Below are 16,178 nucleotides of genomic sequence, written 5' to 3' on the forward strand. Positions count from 1 at the left end.
CTGTTGGCCTCTTCTGAAGACATTGTCGGGAAAAGTTAGGGAGAAATCAACATTTTAACTAGAGTGTTTCAGGAGTATTTAGCATAACGACTATTGTCCCACTTATTTCGCTCACCCAGGTATCAGAAAAGGGTGGCCCTGTACATCGCAGCCTTTTACGGGTACGTCGAGCTCACTGAATGGGCCCTGAAGCAGGGTGTGCGGCCCAACGAGGCGGTCGGCGTTCACCCCTGCCGAGCATGGTGCCATGAAGCCCTTCATACAGATGTCTCTAAATGCCCCATTCATGCAGCTGCAGAATCGGGCCAGCTGTTGATTCTGAAGGCCTTTGTCAACTACAGCGTGCTGTGCCTGGAATGCAAAAATGCAGCAGGACAAACCCCCCTGACCATCGCGCTCAAACACAAGCATAAGGACTGCGTATTATATCTGCTGAATAAAACGTGGTCCACAGTCTCTTTTCCGAAAATTTCAGTCCCCATGAGGATTTATATCAAAATAAAGCAGTGGGTCCTGAGAGCTCACGGGCACAGCCCTAATAAAAGCCAGCTTTACCGAGCGGGGGTCTCCAGAGCAAGAGTTGGAGATGCTGTAATGGTGGATGGTTTCACCAAACCAAAAATGACCTCCCAGAGCTGGCACAAGTACGGGGACAAGGACCCACAAAACACCCCTGGCAAGTTAGCGCCTCTTGGGGGGCAAAGGGCAACCAGGAAGGCTGTGAATCCTTTGACAACATCGCGGCAGAGCACAAGGGAAGAAACCCTTGTGTTTCCTCCACTAGTGGATGCAAATAAGTTCTCGGAATTACGAAGGCATCAAGAAAAAAATCAGAAAACAATTACTGACACAGCGAGGGAAAAAGAAAAGTTCGTCAGAAATGCATGTCTCCCTCAAGTTCCCCTCCCTCCACTGTCCAAAGAGCGCCATGCACACCCATCGTTTTACTGCGCAACACCCAGCGCGGTCTTTCTCCGAAGGTCCTCCTTCAGGTCTTGGTCGGAGCACAGTGAGAGGACTCCAAGAGAGAATGCAATCCACTGCTTAGCTATGGCAAGGTAATCTTTCCCTTTAAACCGGCCAGGGCGAACCTTTCATAGGACAGGTTGAACACAGGGGATGGGGACAGTGGTAGTTCCGTGGTAGAATTCTCACCTTCCATGCAGGAGACCCAGGTTCAAATCCCGGTCAAGTGCAGCCATCACCTGTCTGTCACTGGAGTCTTGTGTGGTGCTGTGATGCTGAGCAGCTTTCAGCACAGCTTCCAGGCTAATTAACGCAGAGTAGGAAAAAAGGCTGGTGATCTACTTCCAAAAATCAGCCAATGAAAACCCTGTGGATCACAACAGTCCTATGGATCACAACGGTCTGATCCCACTGTGCGTGAGGTCCCCATGAGTTGAGGCCGACTTGATGGCAGCTAACACTAAACAATAGGGCAGGGAATGGTCCGTGAAGCCCCCTATGTCATAGAGTGTAATACAGGTTGTTCCAGAACATCACTTCCCAGCTTCAAGGACCTCATCTTAGCTTTGTGTCTAGGACAAAAGGAGATATTTTTTTTGGCCAAACCTATCTGTACGGTGACTTACTCCTCAAGATTTCTTTTCAGTAAAAAGAGTTGTCTCAATTAGCTAGGTCTCGTGCTTTTTTTTTCTTAAGCTAATAAGAAATTGTTAATTATAATTAAAACGAGAAGAGAGAAACTTAAAATTCAGGAGGGGGACATGAAAAGCACATGGAAAACTGAATGGCAATGAAAATGGAAGGAAAGAAGGGGAAAATTTAATGACAAACTGAACCACAAAGACTAAGTTGACTTACTGGGCAAGGGATACAGGTGGAGGGAAATCTATGATGTATAGGGTGATAGATTTGATATTAATATGTACGGTCAGTTAAAAAGGTAATCTGTTATCACAATTAAAGAGATAAGCAAATGTATCAGAAGTGGATTTTCAGGCACATGTATTTCATAAGGTAAAATTTTATATATTGGTCATCAGCTCACACTGAAAGGACAACTCTGATTAGATCTCAGATCCCATCCCTTACTTATGAGGTATTTTTTGGATGCCAATAGAACAGTAGATGTATAGATTTATGGGTGGTTTTTCCCCTTGACATAATGAGAAGGAAAGAAGAAGTCTAAATTGTGTTGACTTTCTATTAAAAACAAACAACACCAAGCCAACTCATTGCAATGAAGTCGATTCCAACTCAATAGCGACCCTAAAAAACAGAGTAGAACTTCCCCATGGGTTTCTAGGAAGCAGCTGGTGGATTCAAACCACGAAACTTTTAGTTAGCCGCAGAGCTCTTAACCACCACACCACCAGAGCTCCTGACTGTCTGTGCTGGTCTTGATTTCGGCTCTAGTACTTGGCTAGCTGTTGCCACCTAGTGGTGAGAGTAATTCGGGTCGTAAAACTAGCAAAAATCAGGATCCAACCCAGAAGTTGACAGTAGATAAGCTGCTTAACGGCTTCAGTCTTTACAATTTGGGAGGTATCTCTGAGTATAAAAATAGATCATCTTCTGTTTGGAATCATAAAAAAAGATCTGGAAACATATAGTAGTGATAGTTATGCAAGATTATGAAGGTACTTAAAACCACTGAATTGTACACGCATAAGAAGTTAAAATGGTAAATTCTGTTATGTACATTTTACCACAATAAAAATTATTTTAAAAAGAGATTATCTAAAAATACTAGAAAAAGGATTAATTGAAAGAAGTTACATAGCTGATTTAAAAATCAGGCTGTAAACACAAGATAGGAAATGCTGATTTGTTTTATCAACAGATGTGTGTTAAAAATGCATTTATTTTTCAAACATCTAATAAGTGCCTATTATGGCCCAGGTGCAGTGCTAGGCAGGATGCAAATGTGCAAAAGTATCTGTGTTGGCAGGTGTGCGTGTATGGTTTCAGGTGAGAAAGGTAGCCATTGTCTATTATGTGAAGTGCTTTTTTGGGGGGAAACAGAGTTGTGAAATATAGAACAAAATGCATAAAGAGCACTAGTATCACATGTATGGCTTGGTGAATTTTTACATTTGCATATATCCATGCAGCCACCACCCAGATCATATACAAAATATTTCCAGCACCCAGATAATTTTTCTTGTGCCCCTTTCGAGTCAATAAATCCTCCCAGAGATACAACTAGTATGCTGACCTCTGTCGCCATGGACTAGTTTTGCCCATTCTTGAACTTTATATAAAGAGTATCATATGGTATGTACCTTTCACATCTGGCCTTTTTGTTCAACGTGTTGTCTGTGAGATTCATCCCTGTTTCAGTGTGTATCAGTTGTTCTTATTTCTATGTGGTATTCCATTGCATGAATATATCATCATTTATTCATTCTCCTCCCGGGTGGCTCAGTGGTTAAGTGCTTGGCTGCTAACCGAAAGGTCGGTGGTTCAAACCCACCAGGTGCTCCCTGGCAGAAAGTTGTGGTAGTCTGCTTCTGTAAAGATTACAGCCTTGGAAACCCTTGGGGCAGCGCTACTCTGTCATTTAGGATCACTGTGAGTCAGAATTGAGGGAAACGGGTTTGATTATGATGGATATTTCAGATGTGTCTAATTTGGAGCTTTTTGAATAAAGCTGCTGTGATTATTCTCGTGTTTGAGATGTGGAGGACATTTCCAGTCATTTCTCTACTCTTTGCCTAGGAATGGGATTGCTGGGTCATAGGTTAAGTTTATGTTTAGCTGTAGTGAATACTTCCAAACACTTTTCTGGAGAGACTGTACTAGTGTGCTATATTTGTAGGTACATTTAATAAGGATTGGAGTCATCAAAGGGAGGCAGATTCAAGGTTGAGAAGGGAATTGCTGGGGAAACTGTTCTGCCAAAGAAAGAGGCTACTGTGGAAGGTAGATGTATGGAAGGAGTGGTGGTAACCTGGCTCTGCACTTCTTCTGGCAGAGTTTCTCCTAGAAAATTCTCTTTCCAACCCTAACTTCTCTCTTTACAATATATTTTTTCTCTTGCCTCTATTCACACCTGCCACTTTCTCTCCATCTCATTTCACCCCTTTCCACTGCATCTCTCCCCTGACCCTTCCCACCTTCTTTTGTGGTGGGCTGTGGAAAGGAAGTTGAGGCCCACGGTCCTCAGGCCCTACTACGGCTCTTCTTGGTCTGGTGCACGCCCCTCACCAAAGTAATGAAAGCACCTATGTCTACCTGAAATAGTCAGTCAATCTAGGCAATAAGATGGTCTGATCACTCTCCACTAAAAAGCCAGTCCAGCCTTTGTGCCAAAACAATACAAACGTGAGGAGTGGACTTGGCCATCTTGATGTCTGTGCCCACCATCACCAAGCGAGTATCATAGCCATGAGACAGGGAGGAGCCACAATGCCATCCTTCACGATGGCGACTCAGGGAGATTAGGTCAAGGTGAGCAAAGTAGCCGTCAGATGTTCCTTATTGTATGAGGAACGGATTGTCTCCCAATCTAGGACCCCAGACAACTTACCTTGCATCCTATGAAGGTGCTGGCTGGACCACATTTCATTCAGGTACTCCCCCTTTAGATTCATAAAAATATACCTCTTAGGGTTAATTCAGAGATGATATTGCTGCAGTTAACTCAGACCAAGGTGCTAGTGTGAGTCAGGGTTAGTGGGTACACATGGCTGGTGTGCAGAAGACAATGACTGGGGCCAGAGGTCACGCAGCATCTCACTCCTCAGCCTCTGGAAGATAGTGTGGGCTTTGTACAGATCAAAAAATATTTCCAAGGTGTGATCAGAAAACTGTCTTCCTTACCAGTTCTTACAGGATTCCCAGGAAGTTGAATTCAGTGAAGATTCCAGAGTGGGGTTTGATCCTGACAACTGAGGGTCCTGAGAGGGTGGGAAATAGGTGGCAATCCCAGATAGCGACTCTGATGGGCCTTCATGCTTTGATAAAAGTAGAGCTCTCTGTTCTTCCAACTTTATAAAAAGTACCGGGGGTTGGGTGGGGGACTGTTGCCACGAGTTCAAGCCACTGTGATTGCTGGAGGTGTTTGCCTCAGGCTTGGAAAGTGAATTCAGGAAGAAATCTGTGGCCTGCTCATGACCGCTAAGCCCTTCGCTCAGTGTGAGAGAACTCCTCCTGAATGCCTCTGGATAAGTGACCTATTTCCTGGGGATTCTAGGAGTAGAGGAAAGCTTGGGCGGGGAGGAAATCTACTGGGAGAGGTGGAGCAGAAGTCTTTGCAGTCAACAGGCAGTGTTGGTGCAGAGAGGAAAACTGGACAATGGAATATTGTCTCTTAAAAAAAAAGAATTCTAATTACAACGTACAGTAATACATGTTCTCTGTGAAACACACAAACAACGTGGAAATATTTAAGGTAAAACATGAAAGTGTCCCTTCAGCCTTCAACCCTATTCCTCTCCGTCTCACCCACCTGTTCCCCTCCCCAGAAGGTACCATCATTATTGCTAGAAGTTTCTATGTATCTCAATTTGCGTATGTGAGATGTGTATGTGTGTCGTTTTTTTCATAAAAAGTCTTTTACTATGTTTATTGTTCATAAATATTGTTGTTGTTTAGTTGATTCCGATTCATAACAATCCTATAGGACAGAATAGAACTGCCCCATAGGGTTTCCAAGGAGCAGGTGGTGAATTCGAACTGCAACCTTTTGGTTAGCAGCTGTAGCTGTTAACTACTGTGCCACTAGGGCTCCCATAAACATAGAGATCTCAAATGTATCTTTAAAATTTTTCCACATTGTAGGAAATGAGCTACCTCATCTAAAAAAAAATGGCTGCCTAGTATTCCACTGTGTTTATGTATAATAACTTGTTTAACCAGCACCCTCTTGATTAAATTTGAGTTGTTTCCAATTTTTCACCGTGACAACAGTGGTGCAATAAATTCTTATATACACATACTTGTTCATTTGTGGAAATATTTCTACAGGGTATTTTCATTGATATGAAATTGCTTGTTGAAAGGACATGCATATTAAAAATTTTAATAAATATTGCCAAGTTACCTTTCCAAAAGTCTGTACCAAATGATACCCATTGTCTTAGTTACCTAGTGCTACCATAACAACAACAACAACACCACCACAAATACCACAAGTGGGTGGCTTTAAAGAACCGGAACTTACTGTCTCATAGTTCTGAAATGAGGGTGTTGGCAGGCTAGGCTCTCTCTTTCCCTCTGTGGGTTCTAGGGGAAGATCCCTATCTCTTTCCAGTTCTGTAGCTCTGGCCATTTTTCGGTGTTCCTTGGCTGCTTGTAGATGTACCTTCACCTGGTGTCTGTCTTCCCCCATCTGTGTGTCTCTCTGTTTTCCCTTTTATATGATACAACTCGGAAGGGATCAGGTTGAGGATTCACGGTACTCTGTATGACCTAATCAACATAACAAAAGAAAACCCTATTCCCAAATAGGGTCATGGTCACAGATACAGGGATTAGGACTTCAACATCCTTTAAGGAGAAATAATTCAATCCATAGCACCCATTGATAGAGTATGAAAGGCTGTTTTGAGTTAATGACGAAGCTACAGGTAGGAGGGGCCAAGGCCCAGGGGAAATTACAAGGAGGGAGGGAGTGAGGGAGAGGACCAGCCCCCTGACAAAATCTCTCAGGGTCATTGTGTGGTGCCCTGTTATGAGCCACCATTCCCCAGCAAGAGACTGTCAGCGGTACCCCCTCAACTATGTGCAATTCAGGTGCGCCCTTGTAGAACACTTCCCGAGTACACCATGTAATGGGTTTGGAGTAGGTGTTTCTTCTCTTTGGTCCCTCAGGGATATGACCTGCCCTCTGCCTGCCTGCTCAGCCCCCTTCATCAGGTGCTGGGGATACAGGAGGAGCAGGTGTGGAGGCTCTCCTGATCCCTCCAGACTCGCGGGCCTGGCTGTTTTGCATAGGTGGGCATGTGGGTCCTAGAAAAGTATGGACACTAGAGTGGGACAGCTGTTCTTGTGCATTCCTGAGCACTGGGTTTGAGTGGCTGGTTGCATCGCCTCCCCTCCTCAGTCCTGCTTTGGGTGAGAGAGGCCCCACTGGAGCAGCAAGCGGAAGCATGAGCTGAGAAAGTGAATTCAGAGAATAAACCTGCTTGGCCTGCTCATGGCCACTAAGCCCTGCTCTCAATATGGTAGTAACTCCTCCTGAACACCTCTGGATAAGTGGCCTAATTGTTGGAGATTCTAGGAATAGGGGGAAGCTTGAGCAGGGAGAAAGTCTAATGGGGCAGGTGGGGCCCCAAACACAGGTCAGAGAATTGACCAAATCCTGTGGGCTCAGCCTCCCAGTCTAGCTTGTCAGACAGTACACACCTCGTTGCTAAACCCTTACCCTCTAGCTGCCGGACTAGCACCCTGAATTCCGTGACTCCTTCCTTTCTTCACTTTTTGTATCTCCAGCACATATAATAGTGCCTGGCATACAGTGAGTGCTCAATAAATAGCTGTCGAATGAATGCGTAAAAGCCTGGGAAAGTTGTACGTGGTTATACCATCCTTTTCTCCTTGGGCTGGGAACGTCTATGCTTAAAGGGAACACTCAGGTTCAGTTAGGTGGCCGAGCTGATGGCCCAAGTAATGGCTATTTATTCAATAGACATTAAGCTGAAGACGTAGTAAAAGGATGACCAACCATTCTGGTTTGCCTAGGACTTTCTCAGTTTAGCACTAAAAGTCCCATTTCCCAGGAAATCCCTCACTCTGGGGCAAACTGGACAGTTGGTCACTCCGTGTAGCGGAGAGCAAGTACAGACGCAGTCTTGCCCTTGTGAAGCAAACTGTTCAGCTGAGTGTGATAGAGATTATCTCACAGGCAAACTGAGGAAAGTGCTGTGAAGAAGAGAAACTTGATTCTGTGGAAGTCTACAACATGGACCTTGTCCTCCCTCGGAAAACCTTTGAGCTAAGATCCGCAGGCTGACTAGGGGTCAACCAGCTGAAGAAAGCGGAGAGATATTAATTTAATATATGAAAATTAATTTGTCATATATTAGTCATATAATTCAAATTTACAAGTCTTTATTAGTATGTAGCCAGATAACTATCAAACATTAAGTTTCATTGCATTTCAGTTAAAAACCAAACATGCTGCCATCAAGTCACTTCTGACTCATAGTGACCCTATAGGACAGAGTAGAACTGCCCCATACAGTTTCCAAAGAGCAGCTGATAGATTCAAACTGCCGACTACTGGTTAGCAGCCAAGCTCTTAACCACTGCACCACCAACGAAAACCCAAACCAAACCCATTGCCGTCAAGTCCAACTCGTAGTGACCCTATAGGACAGAGTAGAACTGCTCCATAAGGTTTCCAGGGAGCAGCAGGTAGATTCGAACTGCTGACCTTTTGGTTAGCAGCTGTGGCTTAACCACTGTGCCACCAGGGCTCCACATTTCAGTTAAAGGCTGTCAAAATATCTAATGCTTCTCAATGACAAAAGACTAATTGTGTTTGTGGTGTTGGGTGGGGTAGAAGGGAGAAGAGGTCAGGGAGCATGTGATCATGCAGACGCCTGGAAGAGAACGGATAGAAAAGCTTCCAACCTCAAGAAATCAACATGGCGTTTGTGGTTTTCTGTTTCTAGTTGTGGGTTCTAAACTGCTAGTCTTGGCTTGGGAGAAGATCAGTCCCACTGCTTCACAAGGAACTGGTTTTAGAAAGATGGCTGTTTCCTATGTTACATCCTACCTCATGTGACAAAATAATCCAGCCACAGTTGCACAATCAACTGAAAATTTCCATCTTTTCAGCTATACAATGGGAAAAGATTGGATCTCCTTATTAATTCTGTCCTGTTTTCTTGCAGTGCCTTTAAAGAAAAACCCTGGCTTCAGCAGTTAGGAATAGCAAGAGTCCTGGCCAAAAAGAGCATTTCTAACCTGACTAACCCAGGACGATCTGACAGCACGTGAAAATTCTCTGAAAACTGTGCTTTGAAAAGTCACGACAAAGACTTTGGGCAAAGATCTGGTCAAATATGACGGCAAACCACGAGTTCTCATACCAACAATTCTAAGGCTTTACGACCATCGACAGGTTGTTTGGTGTCTAACACCATGTTTTCTTGGATTCCATTACTCTAAGTGAAAAATGCAGGGTGTTTGTTTTTGCTTAAAAAGTTTGAGGAAGAATACATAAGAAATTGAGAGTAGTAGTTGCCTATGGGGTGGGGGAACTCAGCAGATGAGGAACGAGGATGGAGTACGAATTTTTACGGTTTCCTTTCTTTTCTTTTTTTCCCCTGAGTTTGTTTTAATGCATTTTGTTTTTAAAACTTATAAATGTAGTACCTAATGAGAAGTAAATTTAAAAAAAATCTATGTAGGGAAAGTCCTTAAGAGAGTTTAAATACCATCCAGGTCTAGTACTGGTCAGATATCTGTCCAAACTTCTGCTAAAACATTGCTTTCCATTAATTGTTTGTAATTGAGGTAAATTTTACATACAGTGATTTATACTGACCTTAAGTGTTAAATTCAATGGGTTTAACAAATATATACATCTGTGTAACCAATCAAGATGTAGAGCACTTCCATTATCCCAAAAAGTTCCTTCAAGTTCCCTCCTAGTCAATCCCATCTCCCTATTGATAACCACTCTTCTGACTTCTACCACCATAGACAAATTTTCCGTCCTGGAACTCCAAATCGATGGAATCATACAGTTGTTTACTTTTGCTTCTGGAATCTTTTGCTCAACCTAACGTTTTGAGATTCAGTCACATTGCTGAATGTATCACTAGTTCATTCTTCTTTATTGCTGAGTAGTATTTCATTGAATGGATGCACTACAATGTGCTTATCTATTTCAACCGTATGGACATTTGGGTTTTAGGGTACTATGAAAAAGCTGCTATGAACACTACTGTAAGAGTCTTTTTATGGACATATGTTTTCATTTCTTTTGGGTAAACACCCAGGAGCAGATCTGCTGGATTAAAAGGTAAATACACATTTACATTACAAGAAACTGCCTGGCAGGGGGGACCAGTCCCTGGAGAAGGACATCATGCTTGGTAAAGTAGGGGGTCAGTGAAAAAGAGGAAGACCCTCGACGAGATGGATTGACACGGTGGCTGCAACAATGGGCTCAAACATAGCAACGATTGTGAGGATGGCACAGGACCCGGCAGTGTTTTGTTCTGTTGTACATAGGATTGCTAAGAGTCTGAGCCGACTTGACACCTAACAACAAATATTCTGGGTGATGGCTACATAGGTATGTTCAAATTGCTAAAATGCAACAAAGATTGTCTTTTTTATCTGTACCCTTTTCTGTATGCATTTTATAATCCAATAAAAAAGTGAACTAAAAGAATGAAAAAAAAATTCTTGGGAGCTCATTCTTGCTTTGGTGCCAGCCTCAGACTCTTTCAGGAGAGGGCGGCTCATGTGATAGGTGTCACTATGCTATTATCCCCTTGACAGGGTGCTAGCCTGTAATACCTTGCAGGGGGTATTGATAGTTTATGTATCGTTGAAACACAGACAAGGAAATGCCTTGTACAAACATTTTGGAGCTGGAAAGCCTAATAAGGAGAAAGGCATCTGGAAAATATGAGGAAAAGGAAAGGTGGATGAGGCGGAGGGATGGAAAGATGAGGAGAGAGTTCAAGGTGATGACTGATTTGAAGCCTCAGTCCTTGCCAGAATCAACTGGAACAAACGCTGTTTCTTCTGAATATTAATTCTTTCTTCATTTTAACCCAGAAAGTAAGATAGCATGAAGTCACAGTAAGACTTATATACTTACAATGTTATACAATTGGAAAGCATTATTGTTAGCATGCATAGGGTACCCTAGGATATTTACTCCGAGCCTGGATTATATTGGAATCAGAGTTCATTGCTACCTTCTCTGCACCTCCCAGTAATTTTGTTCATTTCTTAAGTTTTATTACCACTCCACACACCGTATTGAAATGACTTGATCGTCTGTCTCCCTCACTTTATTGTGATCTCCTACAGAGCAAAGGCTTTGTTTTGTTCATTTTCAAATTGCCAGGGCCTAGCATATGCTTAAACCTTCAACTAATTGCTCAATAAGCATTTGTTGAAGTAAATGAATGTATTTTAGGATAATCACACACACTGAATTGCCAACTATTTGTGCCCAATATGCTATACACCTATACATTCTAAATGCTTCAGCTTACAAATCCTTCTAATGTGAACGAGTTCATCTGAGCATCTCGACAGCCCTGCAAGGCACAGAAGGGTGGTCATCACTATGACACTCATCTTACAGACCATCTTACAAACCCGTTACACATAAACACAACTTGTTGGAATGGAGGTCGTACAAGTAGTAAGCGTCAGGGCCAGGTCTGGAATCTGGACGTTGGATTTTTCACTCACGTAGTTGCCCCTAAACAACTGCATGATCTTTGGTAAGAGGGAAGCTCCTCTGTAAATTATCCTGGGGAGTTGTAACTCCCAGGCTGGTTTCCCCTGGCTGTAACTTGGCTTCTTGGTCATCCTCTCTGGCCAGATCATTCTGTTGGTCTCTAATCCCACCTTCACCTTCCCTCTTCCCACTTTAGTTCTTGAGATCTCAGGGAAGAAAGGCTATTTAATATTGGCATAATCCGTAATTAAAACAGTAAATCTGCACTCAGAACAAATACAGTAGTAGTTGGGATAGTATACATTACTGCTTTAGTGGCAGGGCCAAGGTCCAACTTTTGGGGAGGAGGCTTAAGTTCCCCCCCATCTCTATCAGTTGGCCTTTCACCCTATCAGGAAAAATTGTAAAATACTTTAAAATGGACAGAAAAAAAAAAAGGCTAATGGGTGTATTTGTTTCCTACTGATGTTGCAACAAATTACCACAAATTTAGTAGCTTAAAATAACACATACTCATTATTTTATAGCTCTGGAGGTTAGAAGTACAAAATGGGACTTAGGGCACGAAACTCATGGTGTAGTGGGTTGTATTTCTCCTGGAGGCTCTAGGGGAAAATCCATTCCTTGTCTTTTCCAGCTTCTAGAAGCTGCTTGTATTCCTGGGCTCATGGATCCATCACTCTGGCCTCTGCTTTTGTGGTCATATCTCCTTCTCTGACTTGGACCCTCTTGCCTCTCTCTTATAAGGACCCTTGTGATTATATTGGACCCACCTGGATAATCCAGACTAATCTCCTCTTCTCAAAATCCTTGACTTAATCACATCTACCAAGTCCTTTTTGCCATGTAAAATAACAGATTTATAGGTTTTAGCGATTAGGATGTGGGCATCTTTGGAGGGCCATTATTCTGCTTACCACACAAGTGTCCTGTCTAGCTTATTCATCTGGTTTACTTCTAGGTTTCATTGTCTTTGAGTTTGAGCTATTTTACAACTCTGTGAACTGTAGAAAGCCAATAATATACAAACTATTCTTGTTCAGAGAAATCCAAATTAAATCGTTCTGATGGAATGCAATTGATTATTGCCCTGTGGATGGACATATTTTGTTTCTATTTGAAATTCATTTCAGTATTCTTTATTCCCTACACGTGTGGTTCTCAGAACTATGCTTTAAACCAGTCATAACTGATTTTTACTGTAATCTTATCAAGTCCTTCCATAAATGAGTTCAATACAACCTTTGACATGTATTAATTATATATCTATATCAGAATCATAGTTTTACCTTTTCTGAAAATTATTCTTTAATAACGGACATTTTATCAGTAATGTATGAATAAAAGCATTTTCAGAAAATGATGCTACTTTTGCTGATCTGTAATTTATAGCCTAAGTAAAAATTGTACTCTCTCTGCAAATACTGCTTTAAGACCATCCTAGCAAGTGCAAGGATCTGTTCTGTGCTCCAGCAGAAGCAACAAACCATTTCAGTCAGATAAAAGGGACAAGCCAGACACAGAGAGTAAAGCTGAACAATGCTTTCAATGTTCACTTCTACCTAGGAGACTGGGAGTAAAGAAAGAATTGTATCACCCTTTAGATATAAAAGATAGATATGATGATCTCTCCCCGCCCCATCACCATCACCAACAGGTGAAATTTGGAGAGTCATATTCCTATCAGTTAGCAGTTCTGTAGTCTCTTAGTTTTGTGTGAGAGCGTTGGAAAAGGAACCAAATTCTCACGCAGCCCTCAACACATAAAAGTAAAGACATTGTTCTCAACCCTGCAAGTCGTTGTCCTCATCATCGTCATCTTTGTACTAATTAGATCACTCACAGAACTTGTTGCAAACCCTCAGGTTTCAGCCTGGTGTGTAGAAGAACGGGCTTTGGAGCAGGCAGGCCGGGGATCTGATCCTCTCCTCCTGTCACTGGCTTATGAAGTAATCTTTGGAGCTTTGTTTCTTCACCTGTAACAATGAGGTCAAAGCTATTGAAGGTATTAATTAAGAAAAATTAAAGAAGGTAACATATACAAAAGCTCTGTGCAGACTCATAGCTCTATAAAAATTAGTTTCAGTTGGCTTGACGTCGCTGACTTCCGGTTTCCTTATTGTTAATGGGAATCATAATAGTACTTACCTCATGGGGTTTTTCTGAATTATTTTTAGAGTTAATAAATATAAGAACAGTTCCTAACACATCGTTAGTGCTTAATAAATGTTAGCTATTGATATTATTCATGTAAGTTCCACGACAAAGGGAGTCAGATTTTTTTTTTTTAATTGTGCATTAGGTGAAAGTTTACTGAGCAAATTAGATTCTCATTTGATAGTTTGTACAGAAAGTGTTTCATGGCCTTGGCTTCATTCCCCCCGATGTGTCAGCACTCTCCCCATTTCCACCCTGGGTTCCCCATTTCCTTTGTTCCTGAATTTCTACCCCTTCCTGCCATCTCATCTTTGCTTTGTGCAAATACTGCCCTTTTGATCTTGTATAATTGATTGTTGTGGGGAGCACATTTCTCTCTGGTGTTACTGATTATTTTATGGGCTTGTCTAGTGGCGCAGTGGTTAAGCCTTTGGCTGCTGACCAAAAGGTTGGCAGTTTGAATCCACCAGCCAGTCCTTGGAAACCCTATGGGGCAGTTCTACTCTGTCCTACTAGGGTTGCTATGAGTCGGAATCGACTCGACAGCAACAAGTTTGGTTTTGTCTATTGTTTGGCTGGAAGGTGGTCTCCGGGAATGGCTTCAGTTCCATGTCAGAACAGTGTCTTGGGGCCATAGTCATGCGGGTTCCTCCAGTCTCTGTCAGACCAGTTAGTTTGGTCTTTTTTGTGAATTTGATTTTTTGTTCTACATTTTTCTCCTGCTCTGTTCGGAGCCCTCTGTTGTGATCCCAGTCAGAATGGTTGGTAGTAGTAACTGGACACCACCTAGTTCTTCTGGTCTCAGGGTCACGTAGGCTATGGTTCACGTGGGCCATTAGTCCTTTGAACTAACTACTCCCTTGAGTCTTTGGTTTTCTCCACTCACATTTGCTCAGGATGTGAAGAGACCAATAGTTGTATCTCAGATGGCTGCTTGTAAACTTTTAAGACCCCAGATGCTACTCACCAAAGTAGGCTGCATAACACTGTCTTTATGAACACAGATGTCCCCTGAATCTGTGGTCCTTTGCCTTTGAGCCTAGGAACTTCATCCCACCAAGTGTTTGGTTATATCTAAGAGGTTTCCCTGACTGAGCCCCTTATGTGCTGTATTGTCTATATTAATATATGAGGAGGACCTACATTCATGTATATAGAAATATCCACCCCAAACCTATATCTAACAGAGGGTATGCTCCTTTACACCTTCCCACACCTCTTGGCGTATCTATCTACCTATGTATCCATTTGTAAATTATTGTTTGTTAATATCATTGTTGCAGAATTGTCTATGCTATAGTAGTTACCGTAATTGCCCTTTATTCTTGCATTCCTCTCAGTGTCTTCTCTGGCCTTGGTCATGTTGTGCTGACTTCTCCCATATTACGTATTGCCTTTCCCTTCACTGATATTAACATGTGTCTTCTATCTATTTGGTAATTTTCCCTTCCTCCCCCTCCCATTCATGGTAACCATCAAAGAATGCATTTCTCTCTGTATGTAAACCTTTTGTTGTTACTTTATAATAGTGGTCTCACACAGTATTTGTCCTTTTGTGATTGACTTATTTCACTCAACATTGTTATCGTTGTTGTTAGGTGCCATCGAGTAGGTTTCAACTCATAGCAACCTTATGTACAACAGAATGAAACACTGCCTGGTCCTGTGCCATACTCAAGATCCTTGTTATGCTTGAGCCCATTGTTGCAGCCACTGTGCCAATCCACCTCGTTGAGAGTCTTCCTTTTTTTTGCTGACCCTCTATTTTACCAAGCATGACGTCCTTCTCCGGGGATTGGTCCTTCCTGATAAATTGTATGAGACAAAGTCTTGCCATCCTTGCTTCTAAGGAGCATTCTGGTTGTACTTCTTCCAAGACAGATTTGTTTGTTCTTTTGGCAGACCACGGTATATTCAATATTCCTTGTCAATACCATAATTCAAAGGCTTCAATTCTTACTCATCTTCCTTATTCACTGCCTAGCTTTCACATGCATATAAGGTGATTGAAAATACCATGGCTTGGGTCAGGCGCTTCTTGGCCTTCAAGCTGACATCTTTGCTTTTTAATACTTTAAAGAGGTCTTTTGCAGCAGCTTTGCCCAATGTGGTGTGTCTTTTGATTTCTTGACTGCTGCTTCCACGGGTGTTGATTGTGGATCCAAGTAAAATGAAATCCTGCAAACTTCAGTATTTTCTCCATTTATCATGATGTTGCTCATTGTTCCAGTTGTGAGGAGTTTTTCTTTCTTTATGTTGAGGTGTCATCCATACTGAAGGCCGTAGTCTTTGATCTTCATCAGTAAGTGCTTCAAATTCTTTTCACGTTCAGCAAGCAAGGTTGTATCATCTGCATAATGCAGGTTGTTTATAAGTCCTCCTCCAATCCTGCCACTGTGTTCTTCATATAGTCCAGATTCTCGGATTATTTGCTCGGCATACAGATTGAGTAAGTATGGTGAAAGGATACAATTCTGATGCACACCTTTTCTGACTTTAAACCACGCAGTATCCCCTTGTTGTGTTCAAAAAACTGCCCCTTGATCTATGTACAGGTTCCTCATGAGCACAGTGAAGTGTTCTGAAATTCCCATTCTTCACAATGTTATCCATAATTTGTTATGATCCACACAGTCGAATGCCTTTGCATGGTCAATAAAACACAGGTAAACAT

At 42.2% G+C, this 16,178-nt stretch overlaps 1 protein-coding gene across 1 annotated transcript in view; it reads left to right on the forward strand.

The window, feature by feature from the left end:
• The window catches only part of ANKUB1 (ankyrin repeat and ubiquitin domain containing 1), a 38,494-nt gene extending 29,191 nt beyond the window's left edge, over positions 1–9,303 (forward strand). The window contains 3 exon segments of the mRNA XM_004379194.3: positions 120–1,058; positions 8,808–8,886; positions 8,888–9,303. Of these exon segments, the coding sequence (XP_004379251.3) occupies positions 120–1,058; positions 8,808–8,886; positions 8,888–8,938 (1,069 nt within the window). The 3' untranslated portion in view covers positions 8,939–9,303.
• The last annotated feature ends 6,875 nt before the right edge of the window (positions 9,304–16,178 follow it).

Source organism: Trichechus manatus, unplaced genomic scaffold (genome assembly GCF_000243295.1).
Source record: "Trichechus manatus latirostris isolate Lorelei unplaced genomic scaffold, TriManLat1.0 scaffold00062, whole genome shotgun sequence".
NCBI classification, from domain to species: Eukaryota; Metazoa; Chordata; class Mammalia; order Sirenia; family Trichechidae; genus Trichechus; species Trichechus manatus.